The sequence below is a fragment of the Marmota flaviventris genome, chromosome 9 (genome assembly GCF_047511675.1).
Source record: "Marmota flaviventris isolate mMarFla1 chromosome 9, mMarFla1.hap1, whole genome shotgun sequence".
Classification (NCBI taxonomy): Eukaryota; Metazoa; Chordata; class Mammalia; order Rodentia; family Sciuridae; genus Marmota; species Marmota flaviventris.
The window spans coordinates 50,995,227-51,012,910 of record NC_092506.1 but is presented as its reverse complement, the minus strand read 5'-3'; the positions used below and the strand labels follow the sequence as shown (position 1 = coordinate 51,012,910).

Sequence of the window (17,684 nt, the reverse complement as noted above, 5' to 3'; positions counted from 1 at the left end):
TTCTGCTTTGTGGCTTTGCATCTTCAAGTAACAGGGCTGGAGGGAAGAGGCACATGGAGTGGTGGGCCCTAGACTGGTAGCTCCTCTGGTCAGGTTTCAGCCCTCCCAGAGCCCCTGTTCTCACCTGCACCGCCACCACTGCATGCTCAAGATAAGCATCGTGCAGCCCCAGGTCAGCCTGCTCCCTGATGCTGGCCTACAGCCCAAGCAGCATGGTGACTATTCATTGCTGCTTGTCAGAGAAGAATGTGCCTCTCTTCTCGCCAGCCTGTGCTGGCAGCTGGCCGGGTGGCATTTGTAACCCAGCCCTCCCCTGGGTCTCCTCCACATTGGCTCAGGTCTTTGCTGAAAGCCAGGGTTGTGGATGGAGGCTGCAGATGGCAGCTGCTGAGTGAGGCTGGCTGAGCATACCCTCAGAGGTGTGAGCACCGGGCTTCAACAGCTGGTGTCCACTTCTGGGGAGGCAGCATAACCCCTTCCTGCTGCCCTCCTGATTGCCCCCTGAGTCTGGCACTGGCTGTCAGGAGCAGTGCAGGGCAGGGCCAGCGTGCAGGGTGCAGGTGCAGTAGGCACCTTTGCCGGAGAGGGCCTGGGCTCCAGGAAAAGTGTGACTGGGGTTTTGCGTTTCACTGTCCGAGTGCTCCACACTCCTGGGATGCCAAGGTCACCTTCAGGTCATCCCAGGGCATTTGTCCAGGCAATGACATGTTGCTCAAGGTGGCTGGATTCCTTGGCAGTCATCGCAGCCCCTCCATGTTCCCATCTTGGGCTCTGTTTCATGGTGCAGGTCCCAGAGTATGATCTGCTCTGCTTGCACAGTGGCTTTGGGGAGCTGGGAGTGGATCCCAGGCCTGTGATGACCTCACCAAGGCCTCTCCTCCCCCAGAGGACTCCTCAACCTCCTGAGATGGTGCCAAGGGCCTCAAGGGCCACAGCACAAACTCATATCTAGAAATTGGAGGCCATAGGCTGGACATGGGAGAACAGGACTCTGCTTGGGATTAGGAGCTCTGGCCTGAGTTTCCGGTGTCCGGCCAACTCTACAGCGTATGTGTGGCCCATCTACCCAGCCACTTACATTGGCATTCTTCTCTTGCCCCCAGAGAAAGGACAAGTCGTCCTCATTATCCTCTCCCTATGTAGGTCAGCGTCGTCCTACTGGTGCCACAGGTGCTGCATAAGTGTCTGTTGAATGACTGACTGCCCTCTGGACAAGAGATCTCCCTTACCTGGGTCCCTGTTTATTCCAGCTGATCCCTGGGCTTCCCTTCATGGTTCTTAAAGGGAGAGTAAAATTTCTCCTCTAGAAACCCTGCCTCTGGGCTCCCAGCTGTGTTGAGCTTTCTCTTGCCCCAAGAGCAAGAGCCTCCCCGGGCCCCTCTTCCCTGGCCCATGCCCACTCAGGCTGTGGTCACCACAGGCAATTCTCACTACAGTGTGGCATGGGTCCCCATTTGGGCTGTCTCTGTACTGTGCCCTGCCTCCTGTGAAGGGTTGGGTGGGCCTTGCCTACCTTCTCTTCCATCCAGCTCAGCAATGGGGCAGCTCTTCTTCCTATTGGATCCCTCACCCTTCACTCATTTTTTGTGGCTTCCCTCCCCCACTGTCCCATCTCTCTAATTTAGCATCCAGTCTCCCTTCAGTCTTTCCCACAGGCCATGGAAAATCAGGCCCAAATGTGTCCTCCTGCCCCACTTTTACCGTATTTTAGAACAACCACCCCAGGCCTGCCCACTTCATCTAAAACCCCGTTCCCTGCCCTTCTGCCCTGATTTTCCTTATTATCCTTGTTCTCACCTCCTCTTGAGGGTTCTGCCACCAACTTCCTTGCCCAGGACTCCCCACAGCAGCACCAGGGGGGCTCTGACCCAGGTCCAAGCCCAGGTCTGCTCCCTCTGTCACGTCCCCACATTCCTGATTGGGGTCTGCACCAGGCAGTGTCTTCACTGTAGTGTGGCACCACGTGTAGCTCATGGTCCCCCTGAGGGGGCCCGGGCATGTTCTGAGGGGAGGTGTGCGTGCGCCTCCTCCGTGCCGTCCTCCTGATTCTCATCACCACTCCTTCCAGGGAGGCCAGTGAGCATGGGACCCAAGAATAGGTGTCAAAAAAAACCCCCAACTAACTACAACTCCATCTCAACACCAGGACCGACAAAGGATTCTCGGACCAGTGCTAGGAGCAATTGGGGAATGGTGGTGTGGGTGTGGAAATATTAGAAGTTCTCCAACAAGGTGTTTGAATGATGGCTCTTCTGAAAACGGAAACAGGAGGTCACTGTGGGTGCAGGTGAGGCTGAGCCTCTTAGGACCTGCAAAAGCTCATGCCAGCACCTTGGGCTGATAGGGGTTGCATTTCACCACATGCCACTTTTCATGTCCCCATGAATTACTGGGGACAGGCATTTTCATCCATTTCCATTCACTTCCCACATACCAAGCATGGGCCTGAGATTTCACGTACGTAGTCTCATTCAGTCTTCATGTGGCTCTGTGTGGTAGATTTCATTACTCGCATTTTAGAATGAGAAAACAGAGGCTCAGCACCAAGTTAAATGACTTGCCCAATATAGTTAATGAACACAGAGGTGGAATTTGACCCATTGCCCTTGCTGACTGCAAAGCCTGTGTCCATCCTATGGGCCAGTTCTTCACTCTATGAGGCAATATGAGATTTTTTTTTTTCCTTTTTTTTTTTTTGCAGGATGGGGGCGGGTAGTCAGGATTGAACACAGGGGCACTTAACTATTGAGCCATACCTCCAGACCTTTTTTATGTTTTACTTAGAGAGAGGGTCTCACTGAGTTGCTTAGGGCCTCACTAAGTTGCTGAGGCTGGCTTTGAACTTGTAATCCTCCTGCCTCAGCCTCCCAAGCCACTGGGATTACAGGTGTGTTCCACCATGCCCTGCCATGTTTTTTTTGTGTCATCTTTGGAACATGGCCTTTTAGTTTGCCACCTGATGAGCAGATTAGTCTCTGGGTCTGGTCTACACTGCTTTCTTCCTTCTCTGACATCCTATGGTGCACCACCAGGATGGTTGGACCTCCTCGTCCTCTAAGCTCAGGGTGCTCCACCCCACACAGGGAAGTAGAATAATGAACACCCTAAGAGCAAAGCCAAGCCATGAGCAGCCCTCAGCCTCTCAGGAAAGGAGTATCTGATTCTGGAAAGAAAGTTTGAGTGTTATGCTGAGCACCCCACCCCACCCCCCTGTCTTTTTGACTACTCAATGCAACGTATCTGGATCACATTAGCTTAGCTGAGTCCATTATTAAATCACACTTACTGACTTGCTCCTTTGTCTTTTAATTGTGTTAGAAGTTATCGCAAGAACCAGTCATGAGGAATGTGTTTCTTATTTGCTGTAAGACCATTATCAAGTACATTGTTCATTACAACTCTCGGTGCTTGCTGTCAAAATTCCTACGTGAGACAGATCTTTTAGAATTTAGTGCCAGGAAAAAATGACCTCCCCCGAGGAATAGCTATGCTTCCTTCTTTCTGATAAGGAAAGCCCTGTAACATATCACATTTCCCTTTTGCCTTGGATGCCAGGAAGCTCCAAGCCAAATTTGATGCTTAATCACAACCGTGTTAACCCTCACAGCTGGCTGATTGGCTTCCTCCCTCTTCCCTCGATGCTGGTTGTCTATTTCTGTTTTGATTAGCCTCACTGTGTAGGCCCAGGCCAAGTCCTTTTGCCTAGAGAGGATGTGACTCCTACCCTGCAGAGGAGCAGGCTGCTGCACTGTTCTGATCTTCCCTAGGACTACATCGACACAGAGATGCTGCTGTGTGCCGAGAACGTGAACCAGGAAAACCTGCTCTCCTACGCCAGGGAAGCTGCAGACTTTGCCACCAATTACCAGCTGCCATCCTTAGACTTTGCCATGAACCACTATGGGCAGCCCGATGTGGCCATGTTCGACTTCACCTCCATGTACGCATCCGAGAATGCAGCCCTGGTGCGTGAACGTCAGTCGCACCAGCTGCTGGTGGCCCTCGTGGGTGACAGCTTGCTCGAGGTAACGCTTGTGTGTGGAGCCTCTCATTCCTGCAAAGAGACAGATCCGTGCATTTAACTCCAGCTGGCAGCATCTGCTGTCACACAGTTCTGGGAAGGACAGGCTCAGCCAGTGTCAGGACACTGCCAAGGCCAACCTGGCCCCAAGCCTGCCCTTTCATTGAATCCCAAAGAACCCTCCTGCCTGCATGTGGGTGGGAGCACTTTCTCTCCCATCTCCAGATTTTTTTTTTTTTTTTGGTACTGGGAATTGAACCCAAGGGCACTAACCACAGAGCCACATCCCCAGCTGTTTTATATTTTATTTAGAGACAGGGTCTCACTAAGTTGCTTAGGGCCTCACTAAATTGCTGAGGCTGGCCTTGAACTCATGATCCTCCTGCCTCAGCCTCCCAAGCTGCTGGGATTAAAGGCATGCGCCACCACGCCCAGCTAGGCTGACTTCTTCGTTGAAGTACAAAATTAGGCAGCCTGGTCTGGACCGTTGGGCTGTTCTCAGAGCAAGCATGTGTACCCTGAGCCAGGCAAAGACTCCTCACTCATGTGAGTGGCCCTTTGTGACCTTTCAATGTGGAGATCTTTTAGGGTGCAAGAGAAGCCTGGGAGCCCCAGTGTGGTTTCCCAGCCATGACTTCCCTGATCAAACCTGCCAGTATCAGAATCCTTAGCTTGAATGGATGTTTTCAGAAGGGATAAAATTTTATCTTCATGTAAGCACGGATCAAACCACGTTTATGTGTTGATCCCGGGTACAGAGTCAGAGTCCAAAACGTGCTTTAGGTGTTCATGACAAATTCGCTGGGCTCAGCTTGGCTGAACTGGTCCTCACTCACCATTGTGCGTGGACACTCTCCTTGGCTCTGTATTTGAGCATCCAACACCCACTGTCCCTAATGTCCCTCCCAGCCTTCCTTCCTGCCGTGCTCTGTGCTACACCCAAACCAGATGGGCTCTTCCTTCATCAGCCCCTGAGTTTTGTCCACACTGTTTCCAGAGGGACCATGATCAGACTCCCTGCATATGGGCCACTCTTCCATGACGTGTCCTTCTCTCCTAGCCCTTGAGCAGTTTTGCTGGCTCATGTCCTAGCGCCCTTTGCAGTTGAGTTTGCGCTACAGCCCTCTGTAATTAGGGCGGCCTTGTACAGTCAGCAGGGCTGCTGCTGTGTCCCCTCATTGTCCCACCATTGCCTTTCTCAGGCTGACAATGGGATGGAAGCTGGCAGTCATGAGTATCAACCAGAATCTTGCATGTGTTCTCTTGTAGCCATTTTGGCCCATGGGCACAGGCTGCGCCCGTGGCTTCCTGGCAGCCTTTGACACAGCATGGATGGTGAAGAGCTGGGACCAGGGCACCCCTCCCCTGGAGCTGCTGGCAGAAAGGTGAGGTTTAGAGCAGAACTCCTAGCTGGGGGGGTCAGGGGGTCAGAGGATCAGGCAGGAGACAGAGCAAGATTGGCTGTACCTAGGAACTCCGTCTCATGCTCATTTGCCTTCCCATGTGTGGCCTGATTTAATCATCAAGGTTCCCAAGGACACTTTATCCATCATCATCTCCCTTCTTCAGTGACTTTTCCTGGTGGCCAAGGTCTTAGGCCCTGGATGCCAAAGAAAAATCTTCATCTAGGGCAACCATAAACTTGGGGCTCCCTGACATTGCTCATTCACCCAACACCCAGAGAGGTTTATTTAAGGGCATCTTCCAGAACAGTGTTGGGGTTCTCTGACCTCCCTCTCCCATGGCTGAGGTATTGGGCTTCCTCCCAGACCCCAGTGCTGGCCACGTGGCTGTGACAGCTGGTGAACTGGGAGAAGGCAGGGCTGGCAGGAAGACAGGCTGCTGATGGTCTTGGGTGTGGAAGTCTGTGGCCTTGGGGAACAGGCCACCGCAGGCAGCAGGACTAAGTGGTGGTCACAGCTAAACCACAGGTTGCTGCGCTTCCAGCCCTGAGTTCCCAGCCTTCTCAGGGAGGAGGCCAGCATTCCTGCCACCCACACATCCCTTCCTCTTGGCCCCTTTGGCCTTCCTATGTGGCAGATCTCAAAACTGGGAGTGCCAGGCATTTCAGGGAAGAGTTACACATTCTCATCTGGAAGCCCTAGGATAGGGGGATGGGAGAGGTGGGAGAAGGTGGGGACAAGTGCCTGAGGGGGCCAGAGTAATCCCTGACCTCTGGGTTCGGCCTCTCTTCAGAGAAAGTCTGTACCGGCTATTACCTCAAACCACCCCAGAGAACATCAACAAGAACTTTGAGCAGTACACATTGGACCCAGGGACGCGGTACCCAAACCTCAACTCCCACTGTGTCAGGCCCCATCAGGTAAGTCCATTCCTGGTCCCTGTCTGGGTCAGACTGGGGAAGGGAGGAGAGGGTCTCATAAAAATCTTAGCACATTCCTGGGACTGAGGCCAGTAAGGCCTCTTGGCCCAAGGGTGGAACCAGTTCTTCTCCTTAGGAGACCCAGGAGAGCGATATAGATAGCATTTTTTCTACCCCACAGAAGAGAACTGGAAAAATGTACTGTGTGTATACATATTTATTCATGTATGTGCATATATTTACATGTGTTAATTTGTCACTGTGCACATGCAATACTGATCATGATTTTCTCAAATAATTTACCAGGCCAAATATCTTCTCTTCTTCACCACCCAGGATTCTGGAGTCCACTGTTCCCCCATTGATTCAGAGCCACACAAACCCCAACCTCTTCAGTCAATAGGACTAAGAATGGTGTGGATTTTTAAAATTAGCCAATTAGCTATGTTCACCTACCCCCCACCATTTGGGGGATAACTGAGGTCCCTGTCTAGGACTCAGGTGGCCTGGGTTCCCTTGCAAAAAGTCCTGCCATTCAGCATTGGAGGGAAGCAAGGATGGGCAGGAAGTGAGCAGGGCTGGGCTGTATGCAGAGGCCCCGAGATGGGGACTTGGGGGAGATGGTAGGCAAGCGTGCAGCCTCTTTTGCTCATAGGTGAAGCATCTGTACATCACCAAGGAGCTGGACAGCTACCCTCTCAAGAGAGTGGACTCAGTGAGGAGGTCCATCAGCCTCTCCAGGCGGGGTAAGCAGCCCTGACCAGGTCACCAGGATGGGCTTTGGGGGGAGAAGGAGACCTGCTCAGTGTCTATGGTGACAAACTGTGCCTCTGTCAACCTGTGCTTGTGAAACCTTGGGCAGGCGCCTCTCTTCTCTGTCCTTCAGCTTCTTCATCAGGTTGACCAAGAGCAGGAGGGGCAGGACCATTGGAGAGTTAGGGTTCATGGGCGTGGAACCCTTAGCACAGGAAGATGGCCTGGGGGATCATTTCACAGGTCTTATTTTTCTTCCCTCATTTCCAACGTAGGGTCTTATCTCCCTAAGTGTCAAGTGCTTCGTAGTTCTGATCTTCCTGGGCCTGACACAGTGCAGGGGCGGGTGCTTAATGTCAGGGGAAGGGTGATTCAGTGAGGAACTTCCCCAGCATCCAGCTTCCCTCAGGTCCCTCCTGCCTAGAGACACTCGCGGCCTCTGCCTGTCCAGGCCTTGCTGCCTCTCCTTCACTAAGCAAACCCAGCTCTCCACAGACCCCGCGCCCTGCTGCCAATAGACTGTTGACTCAAATAAACTCTTTTACTGTTCCACAAACACAGCAGGGTTTTCCAGGTTCTTTGCCATGACAGGGTCCCGTTTTCTTAGAATGACTTCTTCTGTCCGATGAATTCCTAGATATTCTCCAGGACCCAGCTCAAATGCATATCCCTGGACCCTTTCTTTGCAGAGTTCTCCTTGCTGGGCCACCACGGGGCCCACCCCCTCACATGTTCCCACACCCCCATGCATCTCCCTCTATTGTAGCACCACGTCATCCTCCCCTAGAAGATGACCGTGTGTTGACAGGATCTGCATTCCAGCCGCCAGTCTGGGACCTGGCAACAGTGGGCCTTAGGGACTCTACTGGGAAACAACTTCCTGTCCCAGGATCTTGCCCTCCAGCTATCCTCTTGATCAGGCCCCTAAGCAGCAGCCCACGGGGAATTGCACCCACGTCCAGCCCCTTCCCTTTCTGCAGCTCTTCCTGCTTCTCAGCCCTGGTGCAAGCTCCTGAGGTCACCCCAGGTCTCACTGCCTGTGCTCCCTCCCTGCAGAGTCAGACATCCGGCCCAGCAAGCTCTTAACCTGGTGCCAGCAGCAAACCGAGGGTTACCGGCACGTCAATGTCACCAACCTGACCACATCCTGGCGCAGTGGCCTGGCCCTGTGTGCCATCATCCACCGATTCCGGCCAGATCTGATGTGAGTCTGGGGCCCATGCTGGGCCATGGAGATGAGAGACACCAAGGTTGCTTGGCTGAATGCAGACACCCCACACCTGGATCAATAGTTCTCTGCATGTTTTCCATTTGAGATTTTCCTTAAACTTGCTATTTTCCCTTTGCACGGACTGTTTCATCGGTAATGGGTTTGATCTGTGACCCTAATACATAAGGACAAAAATTGGCTCAGGCTCAATGATTGCCTTCTCCCCCTGCCCTCACCCCAGTTAGCAGACACTGGCAATGTGAACAATCAGAGCTCTATCCCCAAGAGACGAAGTAGGGCAAGACCTAAATCTGGGCGCCAGTATGAGGGGCTTACAGCCAAAAGACGTGTGCTGGACACCCAGATCCATTAGCTGAGTGTAGATGGGCAGCCACTTTGTTTCTGGGAGCTCTAGATTCCTCGTAGAATGATAAGGGTAGAATGATGGCAAAGTCATTGGGAAGACAAGATTACATTGCGGAAACACTTTGTGATATCCAAAGCAGGACAATGTTTATATTGACAGCAGAATAGCCTCACAGCCAATGCAAATCCATCCGAAGAGGCTGATGGAAATTACCGAATGGCATTGGTCCACACCTTTAGGAATCAAGATTGCCATGAGGAGGAAATGGGAATCCCACTTTTTACTTTATGTGGTGTATATAACTTGGTTTCTTAAAAAAAAAAAAAAAAAAAAAAAAAAACCCTAAATGCTTTTTTAATTAAAAAGTAGAAACAGAAGGGAAATGATAATAAGTAGCTTATTAATTTTCCATTTTCTTAGGGTAGCAGCTCAGGCTCAATGCATGATCATGGCGCCTGTCTGATTTGGTTCCTCCCAGACTGAGAAGGGTGGGGCCAGCCTCTTCAGGTCTGGGGTGGTGGTTGGGACTCTGGGACACGGGCTGGGGTCTCTGGAACCTGGCAGAGCATCAGCCCACAGTGCTCCTCACAGGTTAGACATCTTCTCACCTCTCCCTGAACTTCTTCACCTTGTAATGATTCTCCAGCAATTTTGACTCTCTGAATGAAGATGACGCTGTAGAGAACAACCAGCTGGCATTTGACGTGGCTGAACGTGAATTTGGGATCCCTCCAGTGACCACCGGAAAAGAGATGGCATCAGCCCAGGAGCCAGACAAGCTGAGCATGGTCATGTACCTTTCCAAGTTCTACGAGCTCTTCCAGGGCTCCCCGCTGAGGCCCATGGGTAAGCACCTGCACAGGATGTTGCCCAGCCCCTTGGGCCACCTCTACCCTGGAGCCCGAGTCTGCCTTCTCCTAACACTTCTGTCTTCTGCTTCGGAGCTGCCTGCTGCCTTCCCTTTGACTCTGAGGCCAGCAAGGGTGACCTCAGTTTGGGGACCCTGTATGTATCAGGGAATCTGCATAATAGGCACCATTTCCATTATGGGAGGTCACCATAGGAACCACCCCCTTCTCAGACTTTAGTCCAGGGTAAGGTAACTCTTTTAAAAGGACCTTGATATGACCACACCCCCTGGTTATAATACCTCCTGGGCCCAGGCTCCAAATCTCAGTTTTGCTTGTATTTCCCAACAGAATCTTGGCGCAAAAACTATGGAGAAAATACAGACCTCAGCTTGACCAAATGCTCCATTTCGAATAACTATCTCAACCTCACGTTTCCAAGGAAGAGGACTCCACGGGTAAGTTCTGGCCTGGTTTTTATCTTATTTCTCATTGCACATGGGTGAGGTTAAGAGAATGGAGAATTTCAAGCCCTTGGTCTATTTGTGCTAACAAATTGTGCAGATCAAGCACTCACAGAAGATGTGCATAAAACTCAGTTGGATAAGTAAGTGTTTCTGGAAGTTCTCTCTGCCAATCCGTTTCATGGACTTAGTAGTTACAGGAATGGGTTGGTGGGGAGCAGAGAGGACATGTTGGTGAAGAGTTTTGTTGTTTGCTTTGGACAGTGGTGGCATGGAACCCAGGGGTGCTCTACCACTGAGCTACACCCCTAGCCTTTTTCTTAGTTTGAGACAAGGTCTCCCTAAATTGCCCAGGCTGGCTTGGAACTTGTGAGCCACCTGCCTCAGTTCCTGGGATAACAGGTGTACACTGCTCTGCCAGGCTTTGGTGAATATTTTTTAAAGTAAACCAGATTAATGACTCGGGCATCTTCTAGGGGTGGGAGTGAGGTGATTTCTCACTTTGTCCATCAGGGACCTGATGGTAGAAGTGTGGCAGGGATGCTACAGGTACACGACGTTTCCATTCATTTTATTTTGTTCGTCCATTCAACAAACATTCAACTCTACTAGATGCCGACCACCCTGGGTAGTTTTTAGTCTTTCAAAAGAAATTCTAATAGTTCTGCTTATATGGTGAGTCCAGGTAAATCAGAGTATTTTACAAGAGGTCTGACAGGTATCATCGTGTTTCTCTAGAAAATTTAAAATATCCTGTGGCTCCTCTATGAGTTCACTGTGGTGTCACAGGTGCCTTGGTACACAGTCTGGGAACCACAGGCCTAATGGGCAGTTGCCATGTTAATTGAATGATAGCATCTCCATGGGAGACAGAATACAAGTTTTCTTGCTTAATGTGCTCATTTTACAGATACAAATAAGGACCTCGGGAGGTCTGATGCCCTGACCAAGGTCACACACTGCTTAGCTGTACTTCATTGCTTTGCCCCTGTGCCACATGTCCTTTGCCACTCATTAGCTCATTCATTAAGAGACATTTATCATGTATCCAGTGGTAGGACATGCAGAAGTGATGTGACGCTTGACCTTAGAGTCCAGCTGGGGAGTTCAGAAGAAGTCCAAGACCAAGGTCAGAACCTCCGGGAGCAAGAGTATTTAAGGGACTGGGAAAGGGGTCAGGAAGCCCAGGGAGGAGAGTGTTTCTACAAAAGAGGCCCCAGAAGACAGTGTCGGGACAGAGAAGCCAGGCAATGTGAGGACAGAGGGCAGGCGACAGAATCTGGACGTGTTGGGGCAGAAGGCACATGTCAGAGGACTAGGACTGGATTGTGGAGTTTATGGGATGGCTGTGGAAAGAGGAGGGGAGATGAGCCATGGGGAATGGGCCAGAGGGAGGCCCCTGGCTGTCGCAGGGGTGCTGGGGACAGGGTGGTTGAAAGCTCCCCGCCCAGAGCTCACCATCTCTCCAGCAGGCTGCAGGCCTCCACATGTCTCCCTGCTCTCCAGGTCCATCCTGCCTCCTCCTGCCAGCCCGTGCCCAGGGTACAGTGAGGCAGCCCAGCCTTTCTTTCTCTGTTATGTGAGTAGTGGTCACTTTCCCACTGAGGCCCATCTCCTGCTCCATGGAATGCTGCAGCAACTGTTTTGGATGACCTGAGGAGCAGGAGGCCTCATGCCTCTGCCCCTCCCTGGCTCTGGGGAAGGACGGGCCAGCGAGGCCAGGGCTGCTGAAGGGAGGATTGAGGCATTGAGGATTCTGGGGGGAAATGATGAGCTGCACCAGCTGCTCTCTGCCCACTGCTTGGACTGCCCTGACTCACAGCTCTCTGTGAGGGCTGTGCTGCCACCCCCACCCCCGTGTGTCCCACTGAGCCAGCACAGTGCCCCGCTCTGAAAATCCACTCAGCCCATTTTCCTTGGAAGCCCAAGGACCTCTGCTTCAGGCTGCTCCGTTCCCAGCAAGCCAGGGTGATCTTCCTGAGAACTCTCAAACCTTTCAGTCACCACACCTTTGTTTGCAGAGTGACACAATTGAACAGCCGGCCTGGCGCTGGCTCAGGGGGTTGGGGGTGGTCACAAGGCGACCAGCCAAGCCCTGGATGGCTGTTGGAGCCTCATTCCACCTCCTTCTGACTCTGCTCGGAATCCCTGGGGAAGCTGGGGCCTCTGCCCAGCCCAGCCCCGGCTCATTGTGGACTGTGTCCACCTGCAGGGTGTGTCCTTTGGCTGCCCAGCTGGAGAAGGGTCAAGCCCCACATGTCTGATCCCACGGCCACATTTAATGTCTGAAACTTGCTTCACTTTTTGGATAGTTTGAGAAATTTGGCTATTGAAATAAGTGCTGGCCTGGGCTTTATCTGTTCCCTCTCAGATCAGTGGACTGCTACTAGGTGACTGGGTGGATGGGCAAGTCTCCCAGGTCACACTGTGCCTGGGTCACCACTGAAACACCCTAACATGTTTCCCACACACTGAAGAAGTACCTTCTCCCTGTCCTACCAGGTGTCGTCTTTGTGTATCTGGATACGTTACTGGTAGGGGAACCTATTTACAGTGATCTTTGGCCTTAACATTTGCCACAAGATGCTGAGTCTACCCCAGAATGATCCTGAACAGGCAGAGCTATGTCAGCACACGTGCACACTCTGAAATCCACACGTGCATCTGTGTCTGTGAGTCGGTGCTCCAAGCTGTTGGTGTAGTTAGACATGCAGAGCACATGCCTTAGTGGAATAGAAATGTAGAATAGGTCACGTCTGTGTGATTCCGTGCCATTAGTCCCCTCCACCCCCACCATAGTACATAAAAGTACATCTTTGTTTAGCCACCCTCCCTGTCCTTCTCACCACCCTGCAGAGGAACACCCTGACATGGGAATTAAGCAGCGTGTACACATCTATTTACTATGTGGCGTCTTATTCTGAAGAGGATTCACTGTTGCCTGCTGAGCCAGTCTTAAGACTCTCTCTCCCTCCTGATTTTCACAGTTGATATTAAATTCTTCTTTCTTCCCTAATCTTATCTTCCTGATAACATCCAAATCCCAGCAAGACTTACCAACTTCATAAAGTAAGAGATTTTCTCCATTAAGGATCTTGTTACATTTAGGGGAGTAACCTCTCCATCCCAGGGCAAGTGGTACCCATGGGGTTGACTGGTTCTGAAGATTGGCTGGCTGCAGCTGGGAAAAGGAGAGGATCTTGGGGAGTTTCTTTTTCTCTTTAAAAGCCTTTGGTCTGCTTCTGTAAAGCTGCCTGTGATCCTGGTCAGCATTTCAAGGCTACTTAGCATGGACCAATTCTGAGGTCTTCAGGGCTATAGTCACCATGTGTGTAGGTAACACCTGGATATACATCCTTGGCCTCTGTCCTTCCCATGGTCAAATATCATGTACATACGCACACACTCATGCTGTCTACTTGGTACGCTCTCAGACCTAATTATACATGGCTGATGCATGTATTTATGGCCACTACAGTCAGTATGTAGTATATTAAATGCCTATGCAGGGTACCTAGGTCTTGTCCCATTTTGAACCCACTCTTTGGAGGACAACATAAAAAGTTGGCCCATCCCAGAAGCCAGGCATATAGCCTGGGGGCTTATTCTGCTCAGTCAGGTCTTCTTTCTGCAGCACTGGCCCCGTGTACAGAGAAGTTCATGCAGCACGATTCTCTCATATATCCACATCTGGTCTGCGTGATCCTGTTGCCCTTCCCAGCCCTCCTCTTCTTGACCCTCCTGCACTGGCACTTTCCAAAGAACCACAGATGTTATTTAAGAAAGTACCTCTTCTCTTCATCCATCTGTCCACCCATTAACATCTCAGAGCACCTGAGTTCTCTTCTCTGCCCTAGAGATAGAGCAGTGAACAAGACAAGCTAGGATCCTGCCCTAGGGAGTACCTTCTAGTGGGACTTGAAATGTCATCAATCCCCTTCCCCCAATTCTCCCACAAAGTCCACCCACCCACCCACCCAGCAGCCAGAACCCCTACTAGGTTTCTAGTCCTTCTTGTTTCCAACATTTGAAAGCTTGTGCATGTCAGGACACCAGTGTCCAGGCTGCTTCCTCTGCACACTGGCAGCCTGGGGTTCTGAGCTGATTTACAGATTGAGAATGCAATTTGAAGCCAGGCAGGCAAACACATATTTAGACATTCTGAGGACTCAGCCAGTATTCCAACCTCTCAACAAGCTCCCATGTGCATCTGCAAAGTGAGGTAATAATAGAGACATCATAGCATTGCTGCAAAGATGCTGTGAGCAAGTGCGTGCGCAGGTCCAGCCTAGGGGAAGAGGCTCCGTTGATGACATTTCCCCTCCTTTAGGGATCCTGATTAAATAAAGATGCTTATTTTCTGAAAAAATGAACAAAACTGTTTGGATTGAACCCTTGGTTCTGTACTGCAACCCTTGATAGCAGACAAGCATTTTCATATGTATTTTCTTTGCCCCTCGTGTGAGTTTTCAAGGAAAGCTGGGATTATATTCTCATCCCAATTTTGTAGGTGGGGAAACTTGGACTTGGGGGAGAATAAATTTTAATAAATCATATAGATTGTAAATGTCAAGGCCAGAACTAGAATTCAGATGTTGAAAATCCTTTTACTAAAACTAAACTGCACTAACACCAGTCTAAGACCAGTGTTCTGTTTTGAAATACTGGGGATAGAACCCAGGTCCTCACACATGCTAGGCAGGAGCTCTATCACTGAGCTACATCCAAAGCTGTATAGTTTAAGAATTATTTTACATCTGTGACTCATTCATCCTCATAATAGTTTATGTGCTAGATACTATAAGATTCCTTCTTATAGTTCTTATAGTTAGGTGATTTTTCTAAGATCACGCAGCCAGGAAGCAATTAGTTCCAAAACTCAAAAGAGCTCTCTTGCTAGTACTACTGCCCACCTTTGTAAGCATCATAACTGTTGTCCGACTCCACCAGGCCATAGTCTGCAATGGCCAATCTCTGTTCCTTTGATCCAGATCTAACTTTCTCCATGTTTAGCCTACACTAGCTAACTAAATATATAGTTTGCTTGCTTTAAGCTAAAATCACATTCACACAGGCAGTATGAGAACATGGCTATCTCATGCTAATCAAACAAATGATCAGATTGGCAAATATATGCCTTTAATTTTTTTTTTTAAAGAGGGAAAGCAATTAGTTTAATAAATGCCTTTTGGCATATAGACTCTTTTGAATCCTTGGGAAACCATGATAAGAAAATGTTCTTAGAGTGAGAGTTCTGGACAAATTAATAAGAAAAGAAAGTAGGCTGTTAGTTTATTCTCACACTCTCTGGCTGGCATGATAAGTGTTCACTTCCTCCTGGTACTTCCAGTACTTTGTAGAATGTGACTTTCCAAATTAGATAGGTAAGAACAAAATTAGATAAATCTCTGGGTTTTATTTTCTTAACTTTTTTATGTTTTAACTTAGGCCTTAGTTGAAAATCCATACTTCAATGATAAATCCATTATGGAACTAGGCACCCTTTGGGCATGTGTGTGGCTAAGCTTTCCATGTAAACTCATTTTATTGTCCCAAAATCAGGATGGATAGGTCTAAAGAAGTAGAGGCTGCTGCTCTCCACTTCCCCCCAACCCCAGAAGAATTTAGGGTCTTTCTGGAGCTGCTGGCTGGGCATTCTCTTCCAGGAATGCCTTTGGTGAGCCTGTAGATAACAAAGTTGGATCAGATCTGCACAAGGTTCTGGTAGATGGAACAATCCCACCCTGGGCTGTTGAGTATAAAGGAAGCCAGCTTTTCATTTAAGGGGGGGGGCGGGCAGAAATTCTCAAGATTATAAAGGGTTCTTGTTGGAGAACGTTCTGTACTTTCAGGGACTCCAATGTCAGGCCAGAGTGACTTTTGCAGGCTATGGAGCTGGAGACCCAGCCAGCCAGTGCCTCTAAGACCCAACACTGTTGCAAATAAGGTCATCTGTTTCTCTTGGTGTTCACCCAAAGGTTTGGGTTGAAATTATTTCCATTCACAGAATAATGATTTATGAGAAGCTGAGCAAAATGTTGAAGGGAAGGCAGAGCTCTTTGATCTGTTATTTTATGCTGCCTGGGTCAAATTTTTGAACTAATATCAACTACTAAACTGTGGTTGATCTTTTCTTTCTAAAAGAAAAAAAAATGATGTAAACAAGGGGAGGGGAGGGGCAGAGGGTAATGTTTGTTGGAAGCCAGTGGGTACATAGTGCCTGGGTGCTAGTTATTACTCTTTTAGGGCTGGCTGGGCATGTACCTGGATTCGAGGTGAGCAGGTGGCCTACAGCCAGCCCTTCCTCCTACATCTGTCATGGTGGGAAGACTAGGATGTGATCTGGGCCTACAATGAAGGATTCTGCAAAAGTGTAGGGGACTTTCTGCAGAAAGGGACAGTCAGTCACTGGGGCATGGCTGTGTGGTCCTGAGGGAGCTAGCCACTGAGAGATGGCTCCAGAGACTGGAGAGTCAGGGTGGAGAGGTCCAGATCCGGGAGGCCCCATGTGGAAGATGGGCTTCCCAGCCAGATGCAGAGGAGGTGCTGCCCTCAACCTCTCCACCCAGCTGGCCCTCGCCCTGTGTGATCCTCCTCATTCCCTCAGCAGACAGCTGATAGTGCTGTGCCTTTGGGTGGCCTTGCAGGGTCAGTAAACACGGTTTTGCAGATTTAAAGGTTTAGATTCAGGCAGCAGTTGCGAGGGGTTCTCAGTTGGGCAACCATGCACTGTATCTTGCAATCCAGGGATTCTTGTGAGAGTGAAGAGGCTCTATTAACAATTATGCTGAAGAGGGGAAGCAAATTACAACTGTCCCAGGAACACAGGGCTACATAGCCACTCTAATCCTCAGGCTGTATCTAATGCTTATTTGAAATTTAAAAATATCATGTTAGAGACTGAATTGCAGGCTTAATTTGCTACCAAATCCATGGACAGTTCATTCGAGTCCTGAGAATAATCCCAACAAGGCAAACCAGTGTCGCCTTCTTGTAGGAGAAGCTCCTAAGGAGCAGAAAATTACCCTAGGCTGTCTCCATAAGGCAGCACACTGAGGCCCAAGGGCTGTGACCCCAAGGTCACATTGCAATAGGAACAGTCCCTGTGCTGTCTGTCACAAGGATTCTGTTTGCCTTAGGATGTTTCATCATGAGCCTTTAGAAGGTAATTCCCAGCCCTTCTGAGCAAACCTGCTTCCTTAGGTGGGAGTGGGGGTGGATAATGCTCCCTCCATCATGCCCGAACATACCTCTGTGACAGCATTTGTCATGGATCAAGGTCACTTATTGCTGTGTCTGCTGTCAGGCAGGGATGCTTTCATGTGTGCTTTTAGTTCAAGGCCAGCACATGGCCTCAAGGATATTAATGGAACCCAAACCCTTGACAGCCCTGAGCTCACTGTGCTTTCTTGGCCTTTGCAGGTAGATGGCCAAACCGAAGAGAATGACATGAACAAGCGGAGGCGGAGAGGCTTCAATAACCTGGAAGAGGTTTGTGTGTGCAGGGTTAGTTTAAACAAAGGCCTGTTTCCTGATAACCAGTGGCTCAGGCCTGACCCACTGTGACAGCAGCCCTGGCATTTTTTCTTTGTCATGAACCACTGGGTTCCAGGCTTGGCTTGATGGAATAACAGCTGGGGTTCTGCTCCTTGATTTGCCCTTACTGGCTACATAACCTTGAGAAACATAACTTCCCAG

The 17,684-nt window shown here is 50.0% G+C and overlaps 1 protein-coding gene across 2 annotated transcripts in view; it reads left to right on the top strand.

Moving 5' to 3' along the window:
• Nucleotides 1–17,684, top strand: part of Mical2 (microtubule associated monooxygenase, calponin and LIM domain containing 2) — a 206,583-nt gene that overhangs the window by 89,950 nt on the left and 98,949 nt on the right. For both annotated transcript variants that reach the window (XM_071616384.1, XM_027942426.3), the window contains exons 9-16: nt 3,768–4,025; nt 5,291–5,406; nt 6,218–6,344; nt 7,000–7,090; nt 8,154–8,301; nt 9,321–9,520; nt 9,874–9,980; nt 17,409–17,477. In XM_071616384.1, coding sequence (XP_071472485.1) covers nt 3,768–4,025; nt 5,291–5,406; nt 6,218–6,344; nt 7,000–7,090; nt 8,154–8,301; nt 9,321–9,520; nt 9,874–9,980; nt 17,409–17,477 — 1,116 coding nt within the window. The remainder of the gene's footprint in view (nt 1–3,767; nt 4,026–5,290; nt 5,407–6,217; nt 6,345–6,999; nt 7,091–8,153; nt 8,302–9,320; nt 9,521–9,873; nt 9,981–17,408; nt 17,478–17,684) is intronic.